Here is a 19685-nt window from a genome sequence, read left to right as displayed (position 1 = left end):
CATGACCTGAGCCGAAGGCAGATGCTTAACCTACTGAGCCACCCAGGCGCCCCTATTTTTGTTAATTTTTAAAAGTTGTTTTGGGGGGCGCCTGGGTGGCGCAGTTGGTTAAGCAACTGCCTTCGGCTCAGGTCATGATCCTGGAGTCCCGGGATCGAGTCCCGCATCGGGCTCCCTGCTCGGCAGGGAGTCTGCTTCTCCCTCTGACCCTCCCCCCTCTCATGTGCTTGCTCTCTCATTCTCTCTCTCTCAAATAAATAAATAAATAAATCTTTAAAAAAAAAATAAAAAAATAAAAAAAATAAAAGTTGTTTTGGGGTGCCTGGGTGGCTCAGTCGGTTAAGCGTCTGACTCTTGGTTTTGGCTCAGGTCATGATCTCAGGGTCCTGAAATGGAGCCCTAGGTGGGCTCTGCACTCAGGGTGAGAATCTGCTTGACATTCTCTCTCTCTCCCTCTTCCTCTGCCCCTACCCCTGTGCTCACTTGTGCTCTCTCTCTCAAAAATAAATAAATAAATCTTAAAAAAAATAAAAATAATTAAAAGTTGCTTTTAATTAGTAATTACATTTTTAAGGGCATTTATTAATTTTTACCCTCCCGTTTCACTAGGAGCCACCTATTCTGTATTCCTTTCACCTTTCTTCTGTCCAAGGTGTTGGTCCCCTTAGATCTGTTATCACTTTCCTTTAACTACTCATGCCCCTACTCAGTCTTGGTGGTCATGTAAAGCTGTGAAGATCTAATCAGGTGGCCATCTCATTAATACTTAAAGCACAGTAGCCTTTGCTCCTATGAGCTTAAGATACGTTGGAATAAAATGCCAATTCTCTGATGATCTGCTCGGCTTCCAGATCCCTAGCTGCAATTGTAACTGTCCTACCAGCCCACCTGTGTAGCTCATCTCCACCTCTGCTAGGGCTAGGAAATCCAACTAACCCTCCTGGGTCCAATGTGTTATAAAAGGGATCTTTTCCAGAAGGGAAATTTTGATTCATGAGAACTATGAAAACCCAGTCACTCCATGATTCTTTCCACCGTGGCCCTCAGTCTCTGGCCCAATTCAAACAGAAACAAGGGTCAGAGATTGCATCTGAGCCTTCTGTGATGTGTACGCTCCGTGGGTTCTATCAGCCAGTCTGTCCAGCCTAGTGCTTCAGTTTATCAGATCAGATTGCCCCATTTAGCCAGGTAGGACATTCAAGTGGTCATCTTTCCAGATTCCTGCCCTCCTCTTTCAACCTTACTGGGAACACTTAAGTTTTTAAGGTACAAGCTGAGAAAATGCTTCCTTTTGGAAGCTTTCGCTGACTTCTCAAGTCTAAGTCACCCATTCTCTCATGTGTTAGAAAAGCACTCTGGTCTTCTCTCACTATGGAAACTGTCTCACTATGTTGCAATTACCTGTTTACTTGACCCAAGTCCACACATACACTTTAAGATGATCAAGGCCAGCAAATGAGTTTTTCTTCTCAAGAGTTCTCACCAGGAAAAAAAAAAAAAAAACTATCACCAGGGACTCACATAGAGTAGCACCAGTCAGCATGTGTTGAATAGTTTGATTTAATTTAATTGATTTGAATATAATATTGAGATCTACCAGGTTCGGGTAGAGTGCTGGATGCCCTTGATGCTTTAGCCACTCACCGGACTCCCAGAGGGAAATTGAACCACCACTTTCTGAAGTTCTCTCCCAGCTTAAAGCTCAGTATCATCCCCTTCAGATGCCCAGTTTTGTCTTACCTTTGTACAACCACCTACATGTTTTTTGCATTTTTTGTATGTTATACATCTCCTGTGGTATCTTATTTAATATTTTTCTTGAAATAAACTGATTTTTACCTCAAATAAAATAATTTAAAGCAGAAACTCTGTGTCACCCTATAAACAGGAGAATAGGTATTGCATATCAAACAGAAAAAAATGTAAAAAAAAAAATCAGAGAGGAAAAGAGCTGTATCATCAGTCTGCTTCACTTTGCCTATGTACTAATATTAAATCAGATGTTTAGGTAAATGGAATCATGAAGACTAACAAAAGAAAACTTAGATTGTTGCCACATGAAATGCACCTAATTGATTTTAAGGAAATCATTTTTTTTAAAGGTTTTACTTATTTGAGACACTGAGAGAGAGAGAGAGAATGAGAGCATGAGCAGAGGGGCTGGTGGGGGGGGAAGGATAGAGGCAGAGGGAGAAGCAGACTCCCCTGCTGAGCAGGGAGCCCTACATGGGGCTGGATCCCAGGACCCTGGGATCATGACCTGAGCCGAAGGCAGACGCTTAACCGACAGAGCCACCCAGGGGTCCCTTAAGGAAATCATTTTAATACCAGAAAATTTGGTCTTCTGGATATTACTTTTTGAGCAAAAATTTTGCTAAAATAGTATTTGTCTCTTCTTTTGTTGCCATATATAACCCTTTGCCTCCTTTTTTGCTATAGGAACAACTGCACTTTATTTATTCCTTCTTATGCACCCTTCCATCATCAGCAATCTTCCCAGTCCCAAAACATTTGAAGAAGTTCAATTCTTTAATGGCAACAACTACCACAAGGGAATTGATTGGTAAGGAAAATAACAAAAAATAAAGACCATTATTAACACATGCTCAATCACAGCAGAGCGATTATAGATGTATGTGTGGCATCTACATAATTACAGCATAAATTTGTTATGCTCAATTCTACCATAGTGAATTAGAAATTAATTTATAACAATGATATGTTTAATCAGTGTTGCCTATAATTTGATTTGGACAGTGCAATAATGATAATATTTTTCTGATAAATTAATATGATTGAATAAAGAAGATTATGGAATTTTTTTCAGAATTATTCATAAGGAAATTTAAAATTCTGCTTAAGCATATTATTATTTTACTGCGCCTAGAATTTTTTTTAACTACATAATTTGTCTTCACAAATGATGCTTGAGGAAACAAATAAATAAGTTATTTTATACTCTGTGACATGTATCTTCATTAACCACATAGACTATAAAATGTTGTATTATAAGATAAGCTGATATTTGTCATGCAAATAATAACATAGCATTTCCAAAACCGTATTAATGCCAGCTGTGCACATGCATAAAAGGAATACTACTTTGCATTTAATAAATTATGAAAAATTTTAAAATCACAATATTTTCCGTAAACTGAAATAGAATAAACCTAATATTAGAACTGGTCTTTACTCTGGGGCTTTTTTCTAGCTTTATTCCAAATTTTTAAGAAATTATCACACTGATTCCAGCTTCCAGTTATTTAAGGCAAATCTCCTCCAGGGAAAATTCCCCTAAATGCATAACTCTGCAGTGTGTAACTTTATGTCAACACCACATATGAGCCTGTCCTCAACAAGAGGCCTGTTCTGTTTAGACCCAGCTAGGGCTAGAGTAGGGGAGGGGCAATGCCAGTAAGCAGATCTGGCTTCCTATCACGGGTGGAGATGTGCCCACTCTGCATCTAAGATATGACTATTCTACCTTACATTAAAAAGACTAAGTGAATTTTGGAAGTGCATGCAAGTTACTAAAAGCAGAACAGCAATTTTTTCTTATCTCTGAGCTCAAATGGAACACAAATTGTTAAGCAGGAATATAGATGAGACTTTTCACCACTTCACATTTGGGAAACATAATAACAAATGTCAAAGAGGAAAATAAGTGTCTTATATGAATTCTTAATTGCTCTCATTATTTATTTCTAGAACATTTGAGGGTTAGAGAAGTGATGAGCTGTAAGGAGGATTACACACATAATTAAAGCCTTGCACTGAGTTAACCTCCGAACATATTGATTCCATAATCTACACACAGAGGAATGTTCCGACAGCATATGGAGGAGTGAACCTACCAAGGCACCACAGGATCAACTGGCAGGAAATATCCTCTTAATGACTCTAGATAGACTATAATGTGTTCACATTGCTACACATACAACAAATTATGCAGAAGTTAAAAAGGAGGAGAGCAGCTATGCCCTACTCTGCTTAGGATTTTATAGCTCTTCTGACTTACATCCTCCTCTCTTGTGCACTTTCATCTCAAATTAAAAATTTTGCATTCAAGTTTGCAAACAAGAATTTACTATTTTAAAATATTTACTAGGCAATACTTTGTAATTTGCTTTTTGCCAAGGGTAAACTTAATTTTTCTGGATTTGGCTTTTGATAGCAGAGCTCATCATCCGAAATCTAAAAGATTTTCCCTCTGTTCTTAACAATCCACCTATTTCATCTCCCTTTCCCCTGCCCTACATAGTTCATTAAAACAGTAATACTTCAGATTGTCTTACTGCCAAATTATATAGCATAGCCATGATTTCAACTATTATGACACTAATAAGTAAACATCAATATAAATGAATGTAAAAATGTTCAAATATTTAATATCCATAGCATGTTGAAGAAAAACTTAAATCTCTGATTATTTTTCTCTGCCTTCAGGTATATGGACTTTTTTCCTACTCCATCCAACATTACAAGTGACTTTCTATTTGAAAAGAGTGCTAATTACTTCCATTCAGAAGAAGCTCCCAAGCGAGCTGCATCTCTGGTCCCCAAAGCCAAGATCATCACCATCCTCATCGACCCCTCAGACCGGGCATACTCTTGGTACCAGGTATGAAGCAGTAAAAAAATACTTTTAAAAACATTTGGCCATAGCTTAAATGTAAGCAATGGTAAATACCAAAATAAAGTCTAGATGTCCAGATGTATTCAACAGTCAAATGTTACAGAGCTAACGCCCTCCAAAAAAAAAGAAAGGAAAAGAAAAGAAATTACAAGGATAAAAGCTGAAAATTTGATTCGTGTGAAGTTGGGCAAGGAATTTCAAGCATAAAGTAATAGAAAACATCATACATAAAAGATTAATAGATTGAATAGACAGTATAAACATGTAAAATATTAGTCTGTCAGAATTAAAATAAAAGTACATATCTAAGTAGAGCATCTTTAATAATACATGGTAAATGGTTTAGTACCCTTAATTTGTAAAAAAAAAAAAAAAAGTTTCTGTAAATTGGTAAAAATAAAAAAATATAATATCTCAGTAGAAAAATGAGCAAATAAACAAAACACATAGACATTTCACATGCACAAAGACACCCACAAATGTAACTGCTCAGCAATTTATATGAAAAATGATCAAACTAATTAGGAAGCCACCAAATATAAATCAAAATGATACTCTTTTTGAATATCATTCGACAAAAATTGTAATGTTTATTCTCCTTGCTGGCAAGGGCGTGATGGTAAAGATATTCAAACGTTGCAATATAGATGGAGATCTTTTCTGAAAACTAATTTGGCAATAATTATCAAAATAGTTTTGTAAGGGTCCTGTTGTGCTATGGATCCTCTTTGGGAATCAATCATAAAGGAACTTCAAAGGGATGGACAACTATTTATCCCTTTATACATCCCAGTACTAGTCAAAAAATGTGGGGTAGAAGGAGAGTCAGGGAGAGGGAAAAGTATATGCGGTCCCCTGGGTGCAAGGAACCTTAGCACATTTACAGAACTAAGAAAACTTTCATGTGGCTAGAGAGCAAAACCTGAGGTGACCTGTGGGAGATCAGTCTGAGACGTACACAGGGGACAGAACTCAGGAGGGGGAACCATGTGGCTGCCATTCTTCAAGCAACTGAAAGCCTTTGAAGAGTTAAGCCAGTGTGTGACGACTACCAGATTTCCTTTTAGAGGCAGGTAAGAAATAGAGGCAGCATTGACAGTGAGAGTAAGAACAGACTGAGTGAAGTATAAAGTATCAAGGGACATGTAGGGATTAAAACCAACAGAACCTGGTGAGGAAACACTGTCAAGGATGAACCAAATTTCTGATGTGGACAACTGGATGACGAGTATAGATTCCCATAAAAATAGAAGCACTGAAGAAGGAAACAGGACTGGTTGGGGGGAGGGGTGCTAAAGATGTGGCACAAATGGTAACCATGAGGTCCAGAATCACTGTCGTACGGAGACGAACAGTAGAGTCAGCAGGCACTCTGGGGAGAGGTCGGAGCTGGAGACAGAAATTTGTGAATCAGAGGCAAAAAGCCACAAACATGGGGAAACTGCCTAAGGAGAGAGTTTAGAGAAGCAAAGTATAGAGAACGATGAGGCAGCCAGGGAGACAAGAGAACACAGCCAGAGGAGTAGAAGAAAATCCAGGAGTGTGATGACACTGAATACAAGGGGACCGAGTACTACCAAATGGAGGAGGTGACAAGTGTCAAAGGGCTGCTAAGAAATTAGACAGTTGGACAAAACAAGGCCTGAATTATTTTCACTGAGTTGAAAGACATTGAGAGAAGTGGAGCCTTTAGTGAGACAATGAAAAGAGCAAAACCAGATGGATTTGGTGGAGGAGAAACTAAGTGGGAAGAAGAAAAAAAAATGTGAGATTTCAAAGGGGAAAAACAAGACACAGGCTTATTACAGAGAAGTTAAAGTGGGTTCAAGGAAACTGTGCTCTATGGTGGTAGTGATTTGAATCATGAGATGTTTCCAAAAAAGGAGAGATGTTTAAGGCCCAGGAGAGAAATCTGGGTATCAGTCCCATGAGGATCCTGAGGAGCTAGGAAGAGATGACTATAGGAAATAGCTTAGATGAGAGGGAAGCATCCATTTCCAGACTTCACTTTTCTGGTGCAGGGAGCCTCCTGGCAAGCTGCTGGAGTCTATGGGTCCCATTTCAGAAACACGTTTGAAAAGCATAAAACTACGTAGAATTACAAAGAAACAACTTTTTAAAAATATAATTATCAAAGTAATTTTTAAATCAGTAAAAAATTTTTATTTATTTAAGAATTAAATGGCCAGATCTAATGGCGGGACCAATACTGCTGTAATGTTGAAGTAAGATTGAGCATGAACAGCATTTTGATATGTCTGAAACACCTGTATTGTGATACAAAAAGAGCTGATTTTTATTGGTATAATACATGCAAAATTTCATTTAAAAGTTACTGAATATAAAAAGACTATTTTGTTGTTGTTGTTCAGATCCAAGTTCATAGACCCTCTGAATTATATCAGTAGGGCTCTGGTTAAGAATCCTTCCATTAAAACTTAATCTGAAAGTCTGAGATAGAGAAATTGAAGTGATTCCAATGGTCTCTCCTTCCTTTGAAAAGTTGAGAATGAGTTAATCTGATGAAAAAGAGGGGGATAATTTGGGCAATGGCAGTTTGAGGAGAGAAAAAAGGCAGTGTGAAATCTTCGTACAGGGGTGAGATAAAGTTGACCACAAAAATGTAAAATTGCCTACAGCAGTAAAAGCCTAATTAAAGGTTATCCTGAATTTGTGGTGGTAATAATGTACATGTACTAAAATCCCATGATATGAGTGCATTTGTGTATGTGTATGTTTAATGCACATATAAATTAATGCCCAAAAAAACAAGACTAAAAGGGAATTTTTAAAGAGCATACGAGAAATTTTTATTTTTTATTACTTTTTTTTCATTTATTTTTTACCCATTCTTTATTTTTTTATTCATACTTTTTCTTGACTTTCTTCAATAAACATTTATGGCCAAGAACAAATAATAATGGACAGAAAAATGTGACCCTGTACATTGGGATTACAAGAGGTTAGGGATCCTAGGAGAACACCCGGATTGGGAGTAAGATCCAAGTGTTATTAGAATCCATGAGTCACTGTCTCCCTCAAGATAGAAAAATGTGCCTTTCTCACTTTATGAAAATTCATATTGCAAAGCAACATAAACTTACTTTAAAAAAAAAGGTAACAAAAACATTGAAATATTAAGCCTTCATTAAAAATGTTGAATATAAGTACTTGGGGTCAAATGTTGCACATTTCCTAGCAGAAAACATAGAACAAATTTATATGAATCTTTTCTCACATAGATTAAACTATTTAAATAAAAGAGAATCTGTGCCTGCTTCTTCAAGTAAATTCTTTGAACATACATGTTTGAAAGGAATTATTTTTCCTGATATTTTTATTGCCATATTGCTAAGAGTAGGGTCCCCAAACTGCTCCACATTTCAAAATAATGCAGCCTATTACTTAGCTAGGCCTGTCTATTCAGTAAATACCATAAATCCAAAGCTCAGCAGGCATAATTCAGAAACTCCTACAAATGTCACCTGCCACTGTAATTTCTATCCCACATTTTTAAAATGGGCCTCACAGAGAAGCTATAGTGCTATTTTTTCCATAAAATATGTCCCTTTGTGACTTCTGGTCATATTTTTATGCTAATCTTCTAGTTGCAGGAATATAAAGAAAAGTTGGTGTTAAACTTTTATAAATCAATGTAGGGAAGATTAAGTACAGTTCCATATTATCACTGCTTAAAATAGAAATTTTAGCATTAACATATTAATATGCACATAGTATTTTTAGATTCCTTTATTCAAGTTATGTAGTTTCTACACATAGTATTAATTCAATGTATTATGTAGTCTCTATGTACTCAGCATAATGCATATACATATAAGAATGTCAATAAATATAAAATAATGAGAGTCCTTCAAAAGTTTTATTCCACCAATCTACCACTCACTGGTTACTGTTTAACCACTTCTTACTCATCTTTACTTTTTTCATTTTTCTAACTCACATAGATGAACTGCGGTTACACAATTGCATCAAGTCCTAATACACTCCCATCCTCATCCTGTAGTTAATTTTCTTTATGTTAAACTTTTAGATATCTTGCAAAATCAATTCATCCATTCCCACAATTCACCCACTTTCACTCAAACTTAAGAGATCAAGTTCTCTTAGTTTCTATGTTTATTTTTTTGACTTATAAAAATCTCTGTTATTACATTTTAGCTCAAAATTTTCAACCACTTAAAAAGATCCTATCATCTTTCATTCAGAATTGATCACCTATTGGTCTGGCTACCAAAGCAATATATATGACTCTAGTCAAATATCTGACTTTATTATAGTCTGTTAATCTATTGCCTCCCATAGAAAATTTTTATTTCTTTGAAGATAGAGATTACATTTTGCTTGTATCTTTCTATCTCCAGAATCTGTAGCAGTTTTTTGTTCTGGTAAGGAGCTTAGTGAATGCTTATGAAATTGTATTGACTGCAAAATCTCTTATTGTATTGGGCTCTTGAGCTTGACTATTAATGGTTTGATATGAAAGACTCAGAGATTTGGTACTGAAAAGTAGTAGTGGATCAGTACTTGTAAATTAGCACAGATAGATGGAAATTCTTGGGAGAGCAAAAGGAAAGGACTTTGGGCAACACCAACATCTTTATGACACCTAAACAAGTATTAGGAATACACATCCACTTTCTCTATACTCATAGCCTCTGCCACAGAGGGGCATTGGGGAAATGTCAGAACCTGTAGGAATAGCTATGATGAGACAATGAGCAGAGTAATATATGAATACGCTCTTGCCAATCTAAATCTCTTTTCACTGGGCTTGATTTGTCTAGTCCCCGATATCTATTCACTTTTAATCAGACCCATGAAGAAAATCCTGTACTCTGTCTCTCGCCTTGTATGTAAACGCAAAGACAACCGCAGGCTTATGTGCATAGCACTTGATATACCTGGGAGGCTTGTACTTTAAATAAGCAATATGCCATTGCCTGGCTTTTTTTTTTTAATTTTTTTATTGTTATGTTAATCCCCATACATTACATCATTAGTTTTTGATGTAGTGTTCCATGATTCATTGTTTGTGCATAACACCCAGTGCTCCATGCAGAACATGCCCTCCTCAATACCCATCACCAGGCTAACCCATCCTCCCACCCCCCTCCCCTCTAGAACCCTCAGTTTGTTTTTCAGAGTCCATAGTCTCATGGTTCTTCTCCCCCTCTGATTTCTCCCCCTTCATTCTTCCCCTCCTGCTACATTCTTCTTCTTCTTTTTTTCTTTCTTAACATATATTGCATTATTTGTTTCAGAGGTACAGATCTGAGAGTCAACAGTCTTGCACAATTCACAGCGCTTACCAGAGCACATACCCTCCCCAGTGTCCATCACCCAGTCACCCCATCCCTCCCACCCCACCCCCCACTCCAACAACCCTCAGTTTGTTTCCTGAGATTAAGAATTGCACTCTTTATTTTTTCATTCTAAAATTAATTTATCATTTTCATTACTTTTTGGAAATAAAAGACACACCCATGTACATACATCAAACACAAACATGCACACATACCGTGCATGCATAAAGAACACCAATTTTACAATTGACTTTCTTGTTAAAGCACCAACGATCACATGAAGATCCAGCTGCCCTGAGGTTTAATTTCTATGAAGTTATCACAACCGGACATTGGGCCCCATCTGACCTAAAAACTTTACAAAGGAGATGCCTAGTACCTGGATGGTATGCAGTCCACATAGAAAGATGGCTAACTTACTTTGCTACTTCTCAGGTAAGGTCCTAAAATTAATTTCTTCTGTTTAATATACCTTGGCTGTATTGCACTTGACAAACAGAAAATAAGAAATAACATTGCCACAGACAATTCATAATAAGACAATCATACCTAAAGAAGATATGTGGATTTTTTACATTTTTAATGTCAATAATAATGTTAAAATGTTAAGTGGCTGTAAAACATATTCTTGGGATCTTCTTTTGGGTAGTAGCTGGTCTCAGAGTGCTGAGTCCTCACACGGGAGACATCATGTGATCCATAAGTAGTAACTCAACTACTCATAGAACAGCCATTTAGGCAATACCTTTATGGAACGCCACATGCAGATAGTCTGACATCTGTCCTCTAGGGCTCTTAGAAAGGAAGAGGTCACACATTAGACTGTCAAAATGGAAAATGCTGTAACAGCTCCAGGAGTGTGGGATAGAACAAGAGGTAAGGATTTGAGGAAACATTCATACTGTTTATATTCTTTACTCCAGATCAGGTCATGACTAAAACCTGAGTTCTTTGTCATGGTTTATAAGGAAAATAGATAAGTAATTTTCATCTGAATGCCATTTCTAAGTCTTTGGCTCCAAAGTTAGCTCATGGGATTCCATAGGCTGGATAATTATCTGATTACATGACAGATGGAAAATTGAGTTTCTCCTGAACTACTAAATCAAGAGAGTTTCTGTGTTTATTTCTGATTTACAATCAAGTTAGTTAAGGGTTGTAAACAATGCCGATGGCAAACTTCAATTGTTGTTTATTTGGAAGGACACAATAGTAAACATTAAAATGTATCCTAAGTAATGCATATTTTCTTCCTATTCACACTGACCTAACTGATTAATGTCATACCAGATCAAGTGAGGCAGTTCAGTCTATTTAATTTACTTTTGTTCTTCACAAAGTGACTATTTTTGACTTTATAGTTGCTAATTATTGATGGACAGCAGCTGAGATCTGACCCAGCTACTGTGATGGATGAAGTCCAGAAGTTTCTGGGAGTTACACCTCATTATAATTATTCTGAAGCACTAACGTGAGTCTATTCTCATGCTTGATTTCATTTCCATTATTTGCCATCATAAATTATCACCGGTAGGTGTGTATATAGCATCATTAATACTAGCTATGAATTTATACATCATTATGCTACTCAAAAGCAGTCAAAGGAGTATCCTTATTATTCATGTAGAGTCTTCCTTTAGAATACCACAGATACTTTATTTTACAAAGTGTTATCCTATAGGCATTTTATATATCATAAACTCCCTTCTTGGTGGGCTTTTTCCCAATATAAGTTTGGTTAAGTAAATTTTTTAGATGCCTACTCTGCAAAAATTGTCCTAGAAATTGAAGTTACAAAGGTGAAAAAAACTTGGGAAGACCCCAAGTAATTCACAGGTTAGAAATGAAGTGCTGATGACCATCATTAATTCTGTGAAAGTGACCAGTATTTGGGGTAGAATTGGGAAAAGGATAAATTCATATTTTACTTTGTATTTATTAAATTATGTCTAACCAAATGTAATCACATGTAATGTTCCAGTTATCTGTTGTTGCATGACAGACCATCCCCAAACCCATCAGCATATTACCACAGCCATTTTATTATGCTGATAAATTCTGGGGGCTGGGAATTCAGACAAGACACAGCCGTAACAGCTTGCCTCTGCTCATAAAACCTGGGGACACAAGGGGGGAAATGTGACTATCTGGGTATGAATCAAATGTCTGGGGACTGGAATCTTCTGGAGGCTTCTTCACTTCTTCACTCATATCTCTGGCTTTTAGACTGGGATGGCTCAAAGGCTAAGCTTAATGGGATGAGACCTCTTTGTGTGGCTTTTCGACAGTGTAGTGGCTGTGTTCTGAGAGGGAGTGATATGTTAAGGAGGTGTGATCCAGCACAGCCATAGCGTTCTCTGACCTAGTCTTGCAAGTCGCACAGCATCCTTTTCACTTCACCTCATTTTATTGGTTAAAACCAAGTCACTAAAGCCAATACAAATCCATAGTGAGGGCAATGGACTTCCCCTCTTGATGGGGAGGGGCAAGAGCATTCTGCAGAAAAGAATATGGGAGGGGAGATATTGTTGTAATCATCTTAGAAAAATAAAACCATATACTTGGGTAACTAAAGATGGAGGGGAAGGTAAAGAAGCACAATAAACAATCAAAACCTCCAAGGAGCCAAAACATATTTTAAAAGGGCATGTACTTGACTCCCTCACAAGGCTTGATACAAAGCCTATTAAATTTTAGACAAAATTCTAACAAGCCTGATTATATAATTTCCCAGGTCACAGCAGATTAGAATTAGCAATTAGACAATTAGAGAGGGTAATGGAAGGACAGGAAAAGCAGTAATAAGATTGGGTTGTTCCTGATCCACTCAAACAACCCTAATGAAGTTTTTACCTACACATGGAAATAACAACAATACAAGGCATGCCCCTGTTGATTAAGTAGACAAAGCTTCCTAGAATACATTTTACATTAATAGTTATTGATGTTAGCATGTCTTTCCCTGCCTCCCTGTGGTAGTTTAAGGAATGGTTCTATCTTGTTTACTACAAATAGTTGCTTATGGTTCAGTAAACCTGTAAAATCATACTTTTCAAGAAGAGATTACAAACAAGTACCAAATACATGGTTTTTAATATGTCTCACATCACAAAAATTAGTAACTGTAGTGATGTTCAATGTAATAAAAGAAGTCGTGTGGCAACCAATTCGTTGTTGTCTCAAAGTTGTCCAATAGTTATTTGAGAAAGGCTTTTCATCTTCATTTCACAATTTCATGCCTACTAAAATAAAACCATAACAATGAATTCATATAACTTATAAAAAGTAAATGCCCTCTGTTAGAGTATATAACATCAATGGAATAAATGAAACCAGGACAGCAAAATAATGTGGAGTCAAAGCTATGACAGCCCTATCTAAAAGTCCTATCTGACTTTCAATATGGCCCTTCTTCCTCAAGTTGTATTACGGTCTGCCTCACAACAGCTGCTGTGGAAACAGGGAGAGACTGCAGCCCATCCTGGGATCTCCACACACCTGAGAGGAAAAGAGATGCTCTCAGCATGGGTATAAATATCTTGGCTTTGTTGCCAGAACTGTATTTTACCTTAATGCAGTTAAATATTCTCATCCTAAGGCAGAAAATGCTGTTTAGGGGCACAGTTATGCCGACTTCCCCATCTCATTTTGCAGAGCATGCTGAATTGTTTTTCCTCTTGGGAAATTAATGAAAACTAGAGAAAGGACTGTGATAGACAAGGAGTAGATTGAAAAGTCCAGGTTGGAAATGACTTTGTCTTCCTTTTATCCATTTAACCAGTGATGTATTTAATTTTAACTGATAACATGTACTAGGACAACCTGGACTGCAAGGATCAGGTCTCTAAAAATAGGTTGGGCAGGGAACTGTGAAGAAAATTTCCCTCTCCCTCCTAAATGAGTTCACATATGTGCAGAGGCAAATTGCAGGTGCACCAGTATTATAGGAATGGGCCCAGGGCAACAAAATATTCTGCAACTAATTAACTTTACATCCCAGTCAATTATGCTTCATCCTTCTAAAACATCTGCTGAGCAACAAAAATGCAAACCTTTTCGATGTTTTATGCATGCAGCAAGTCCCATAGCAATAAATTTAAAATTTCTCTTCTTATTTGAGTTATTCTCCCATTTTTCCTATCTTGTTAGTCCTAAACAAAAGTTCTTATATATCTGAGTTTAAATAATTAGGCCACACATCCTTTCTTTTGTAACTTTGTGCAGCCATAGGAGCAAAACATTAGAATTTTCTTTAAGAGTATGGGGACCTGAATTATCCCATAGGATCATTTGCCTTCAACAAAAGAAATGAAGAGTTGTCTAATCTTCCATTCACCACTTGCATGGCCTGTGCCTCATGTTGTCTGAAAAAAATATAATAAATTCTATTTTTAAAATTTTAATTTCCTCCTTAAAAAGTGTAAACATTTTGAACTTGAAAAACTATAGTATTCTTCCAAATTAGAAGCTTTAATTCATGTTTACATTCACAAAAGTATACTTACATTACATTCAGTCACTTTAATATATACCATTGAATGATTTCAAAGAAATCTGTTAACATGTTAACATGTTAATCTGTTAACTGGTGAGGCTCTCTCACTTAAAATTCTGTATACAATTTATGATTATTATATTTTTATAATCATGTATATGTTTGATCTTTTGTAGGTTTGATCCCCAAAAGGGCTTTTGGTGTCAACTACTGGAAGGAGGAAAGACCAAATGTCTTGGAAAGAGCAAAGGCCGAAAATATCCATCCATGGATCCAGAGGTAATATTTTCCTAATCTTTGAAACACTCTGGTAAAATTTCGTGCATACAACTTGGTGTTTCAAAATAAGGGACATTGTGTTTGCTTCCTTTTCTTCTCTTTCTTTGCTATCAATGTTTTATATATTTAGAAAATAGGCTCACAGAGATCAATAATTGATAGATATTCATAGGAATTGTTTGCCTTTAGGATGCAGTTGAAACATAAATACCTACTGAACAGTAACTATTTTCCAAATGTATAAAGTGCTTAAATGAATTGTTTACTAAACAAGTAATTTGGGATAAAATACATAGACATTATTATGATATATTAAATATGCATATGCTATGCCTGTACAATGCATGGGTACTGAGGTAAGCAATGGAAAGCCAACATGTGGGTGGGGAAGTTTCTCCACACCACCAATCAGTGCTCAGACACCAGCTGGGTATCCAACAATTCAACTCAGTTCTGACAATATCTACCCTGAGATAGCATTAGATCCCACAGTTAAGGGCTCTGTTCTGTAAGACTGTCTGTCCCCACCCCCAACTTCAGACACCAGTTGCAAGCTCAGGCTGTCACCTGTGCTTTTGACCAACCAACCAGCTATAGATTGAAAGTTCCAACATCCTTCTCCCTGGGTTCAGTTCATTTGCTACAGCGACTCACAGAACTCACAGAAACATTACTTACTAGATCACATGTTAATCATAAAGGGATATAACTCAGGAACAGCCAGATGGAAGGGATGCATAGGGCAAGTTATGGGGAAAGCCCTCTATGTGAGCCACTCTCCCCCAATCTCTTCATGTTCACCAACAGGGAAGTTCTCTACACCCAGTCCTTTTTGGGTTTTTATTGGAGGTTTCATTACAGAGACATAATTGATTAAATCTTTGGTAAATGGCAACTGATTCAATCCCCAGCCCCTCTTTCCTCCAGGCCAGTGGGGTGGGACTTAAAGTTCCAACCTTCTAATCACATGGTTGGTTCTCCTAGCAACCAGCCCCCATCCAGGCGGGTTCCAGAAGAATGTTAATTAACATAACAAAAGATACCTTTATAACTCTTTCATTCAGGAAATTCCAAGGATTTTAGGAGCTTTGCGCCAGAAAAGGGAGCAAAAACCAGATATATTTTATATCATAAATCACAATATCACAAAGAGGATACAGGATAAAACAGTTATGAACCCAGATTTTTTATAGGAGAGTAAATTAGTTATTGTCATTGATATATAATAAGATACATAAAACAATGACAAACTACAAAAGCAGGAAAAGAAATTCTTAATAAAAGTGATGGTACGGGGCACCTGGGTGGCTCAGTCGGTTAAGCGTCTGCCTTCAGCTCAGGTCATGATCCCAGGGTCCTGGGATGGAGCCCCACATCAGGCTCCCTGCTCAGCGGGGAGTCTGCTTCTCCCTCTCCCATTCCCCACTGCTTGTATTCCCTCTTTCACTGTCTCTCTCTCTGTCAAATAAATAAAATCTTAAAAAAAAAAAAAGTGATGGTATGAGGAGGTAGACTAAGGTTGGGAAACCAATTAGCCATCAGCTGAGCCAGATATAATGAGTATCTCTCCCAAGGCAAGGTGGGCAAAGGGAGGATGGAAGTGATTCAGGTGTTACTATGGAAATAGAAGTACCAGAAAGTCCTTAAACTGTACCCTTGAACTCAATAATTTCAAAAGAGTTTCAGAAATCACTTTAATCTGCCAGGAAATCAGTGTGATGTTCTCACTACTTCTACAAACATCTTATCCAGACTTTGAAGTGTTTACAATCTGGTTTAAGGGAAGAAATGTAATGAAATATTCGGTGGATGGTACAAAACGAAATGTAGTTGTCTTAAGTCCATTTCCACAGTATGCACCAAAGTTGCCAAGGGAGTTTTATGAAGAACAAGACTCATTTGTGTTAAAATATTGGAAAGGGCTTAAGTGAGGTGGTATAAATTTAACAAGACCAAAAACTGTTTGGGCCATTGCTCCTATACTTCCACAAGGAAAATTGTTCATCTGTACTATTTTATCAGAGACACAAAACAATGTTCATTGGGTTATAATATGAGGTAAGTGACATCCAGAGACAAAACCCAATTATAAATTTTCTGGTTTCCCAGAAATACAAGAAAACATAAAGACTACTGATATAGTTGAGCATTCTTTTTTTACCCATTCATCTAATAAGGGCCAATCATTCCAGTTTGACTAGGAATTTAAGAATCACAAGAAAATTCATTATAATGATTTTTATAATGAGATCTTATACTATTTTTGAAGTGAAAACTCTTGTTTTAAAAGCATAAATTTTTGACATGAACAAACATAGAAAATATTTTTGCAAAGTCATAGGTTATTTCTTTAATCATGAATTTCAGCTCTTATGGTTATTTATGTTCACTTTTTACGCTATGGCACAATTTTACAAAAAGTGACCAATTTTAAAGGAAATGTCTGTGTTTTTTCTAGCTCACTTCTGTAGATTTGGCACCACTTCAGGTCCCTACCTCATTCTTCTGTAGTGTCACTGCCTCTCATCAACTTTGCTCCCTGCGTAGACTTGACCGATACTGAATAAATAAGTGCCTCAGTGCTGTATAAGCCAGAAAAGATATACCTGTACCTATTTTTATTTTATAGCTACAGTTCTGCCAAATCTTTTTAAAAGGTAAAGATGAGTGATATCTAGGGAACAATCCAAAGAAATGCATATTTTATAGACACCTATACTATAATAGAATTTCTTAAGAAATGTAGGTTGCATAACTGTGTTTAATGAACTAATAACGTCCTTCAAGTTTTTTTTTTTTTCTTTTTGCTTTCCAGTCTAGAACTTTCCTCTCTAATTACTACCGTGATCATAATGTGGAACTGTCCAAACTGCTACACAGACTGGGGCAGCCTCTGCCGTCCTGGCTGAGACAGGAGCTGCAGAAAGTGAGATAGCAGTGGAGACAAGAACCAAGGCTTGAAGGATGCTTCCTTTTACTATTAAATAGAAAAGCAAACCCCACAACTTTTACCCCCGTACTGCACTTGTGATTGTCAACAGAGGACTGTGTGAATAAATTTCCTTCTATCTTTTTCATAAAATGAAAACTGTTATATATGCACGCATTGGCAATTACTAGCATCCATCCCTGTGTGAGCTTCTGGGAAGTAATGTGGGGTTTTGTGGCATTATCTAGTTTCCAGTATAGGGATCATAACAGAGCCCAGTTCCTCTGTTAACCACAAAGTTTCAGAAATTCTACATAAAGCCGAGAATCCTAATTATATGCAAGTGACAAATGAGAATCTTGAGGAAAATATAAGAACAGAGATATATGTAAATGAAGGTAGCAGGAACCCAATATCTGAATTTAAGGGCTTACATTTTCTCTTTACTAATTTAAAAACAAGTTTGTTTTTGTTGTGAAAAGAAATCCTATGATCCCATACTCTTATTTGGAGCAGTTATTATTTATTATATTTAGCCCATATATTTTCCTCTGTTACTCCTCTTTATGAATTTCCTTGGTTTGTTAGAGAAGTTGTAAAGTTGTAGCCTCCTGTGTTTGTCATCTGTTTTCCTTCTATAGAAGGAAAAGATCCACATTCACGGATAGTACTATTTTATCTGGCAGGGCAATCCATTCTGAGTGAATTCTGCAATATGGGTCCAACAAAATCTATCAGAGATTTTGGGGAAAAGGTGTGAGAATGCATACTCTGTGTAGTATTAACTAGTATGTATAAGGCCACCTTTCCATGGGTCCATAACCTTACCATATTAGTAATCTAGGTATCTCCACCTTGACAATGATGCAGTATTTATATATTTTTTTCACTATCTATGGAAGAAAAAAAACGTTATTGATAAGATATGGAATGAAACCATCACCATGGGTTTACAGGTAGAGTGGGGCACTTGTGCCTTCTGTGGAATATTATGTCAATCATTTTAAAGCATGGACTTTTATATATGCCAGTACATATATTATTGCAGAAGATTATGTTTTTAATGCCTATTTAAATATAAAATCTGAAACTTACCTCTTTAAACATTACTAATTCTCTAGCCTGAACCCTATTTCTCAGCCATGCTACCCAACAATTAATTTCTAGAGGAGAAGTGATGGCTCCTCCTCTCTTAGAGCTTTAGGTTTCTCTCCTATTTGGAGGTTATTGTCATGCTAGTTGAATTTTTATCCCATTTTTCAATGAAGATATATTAAGGCTTTGTTAATCTCTTCAGTGTGATACCTGAAGGTAAAATTTCAAGAGAACGGTAAATCAAACGCTTTAGTAACATTACCTGTCAATCCATCCTTCCTCCAGAGTAATTTTTCTAGAGACTATAAATAATACTACTTTTTCCTACAATTTGAGAAATTATGCTTAACATAATTCAATGTCTTTAAGGAAACTGAAGATCCTTGTTTATATTTGTTCAGTTTTTGTTGTTGCTGTTGTTGTTGTTTTAAGCAAGCAAATGAAATCAAATCTGAAAGAGAATCAAGAATTTTCACCTATTTTATTTCAGAATTCAACTTTGGATTTATACTTCATTAAAATTTTTGTTTTCCTGTTGTTTTCCCTTTGTTTTCCCACTGTATCTAGAGGCTTTGGATCTTTTTGAGAAAATGTGAAAATTTTTCTTGGGCTTGAGTTAATAGAAATCACAAATTATTACTTTGGTTGTTCCTTTGTTAACTGTGAGACTAAAATTCTCAACCTTACTGTTACTTACGTGATCGTGCGCTTGAAAGCATTGCACTAAGCACAGTATAATCACAATAATTGGGTATTTAGGCCTCTAACATTTGACTTATTTGTTCACTAGCTTCCTCCAGTTTATATTCTAATATTTTCTTTTTTGAACTACAGATTAACTTTTTTTCCCAAGTGGGATAACAGAAATGTTCTTAGGAAAAAAAAGGGAGATATTTTTCATATTAAGTAAAATTCAGACAAGTCAAA

The 19685-nt window shown here is 36.5% G+C and overlaps 1 protein-coding gene across 1 annotated transcript in view; it reads left to right on the top strand.

Moving 5' to 3' along the window:
• Positions 1-17762, top strand: part of LOC116628581 (bifunctional heparan sulfate N-deacetylase/N-sulfotransferase 4) — a 262209-nt gene extending 244447 nt beyond the window's left edge. The window contains exons 8-13 of the mRNA XM_032398986.1: positions 2440-2563; positions 4447-4621; positions 10225-10395; positions 11322-11431; positions 14632-14734; positions 17550-17762. Coding sequence (XP_032254877.1) covers positions 2440-2563; positions 4447-4621; positions 10225-10395; positions 11322-11431; positions 14632-14734; positions 17550-17669 — 803 coding nt within the window. The 3' untranslated portion in view covers positions 17670-17762. The remainder of the gene's footprint in view (positions 1-2439; positions 2564-4446; positions 4622-10224; positions 10396-11321; positions 11432-14631; positions 14735-17549) is intronic.
• The last annotated feature ends 1923 nt before the right edge of the window (positions 17763-19685 follow it).

Source organism: Phoca vitulina, unplaced genomic scaffold, assembly GCF_004348235.1.
Source record: "Phoca vitulina isolate PV1807 unplaced genomic scaffold, GSC_HSeal_1.0 scaffold3, whole genome shotgun sequence".
NCBI classification, from domain to species: Eukaryota; Metazoa; Chordata; class Mammalia; order Carnivora; family Phocidae; genus Phoca; species Phoca vitulina.
This window is presented reverse-complemented; position numbering and strand designations above follow the sequence as displayed.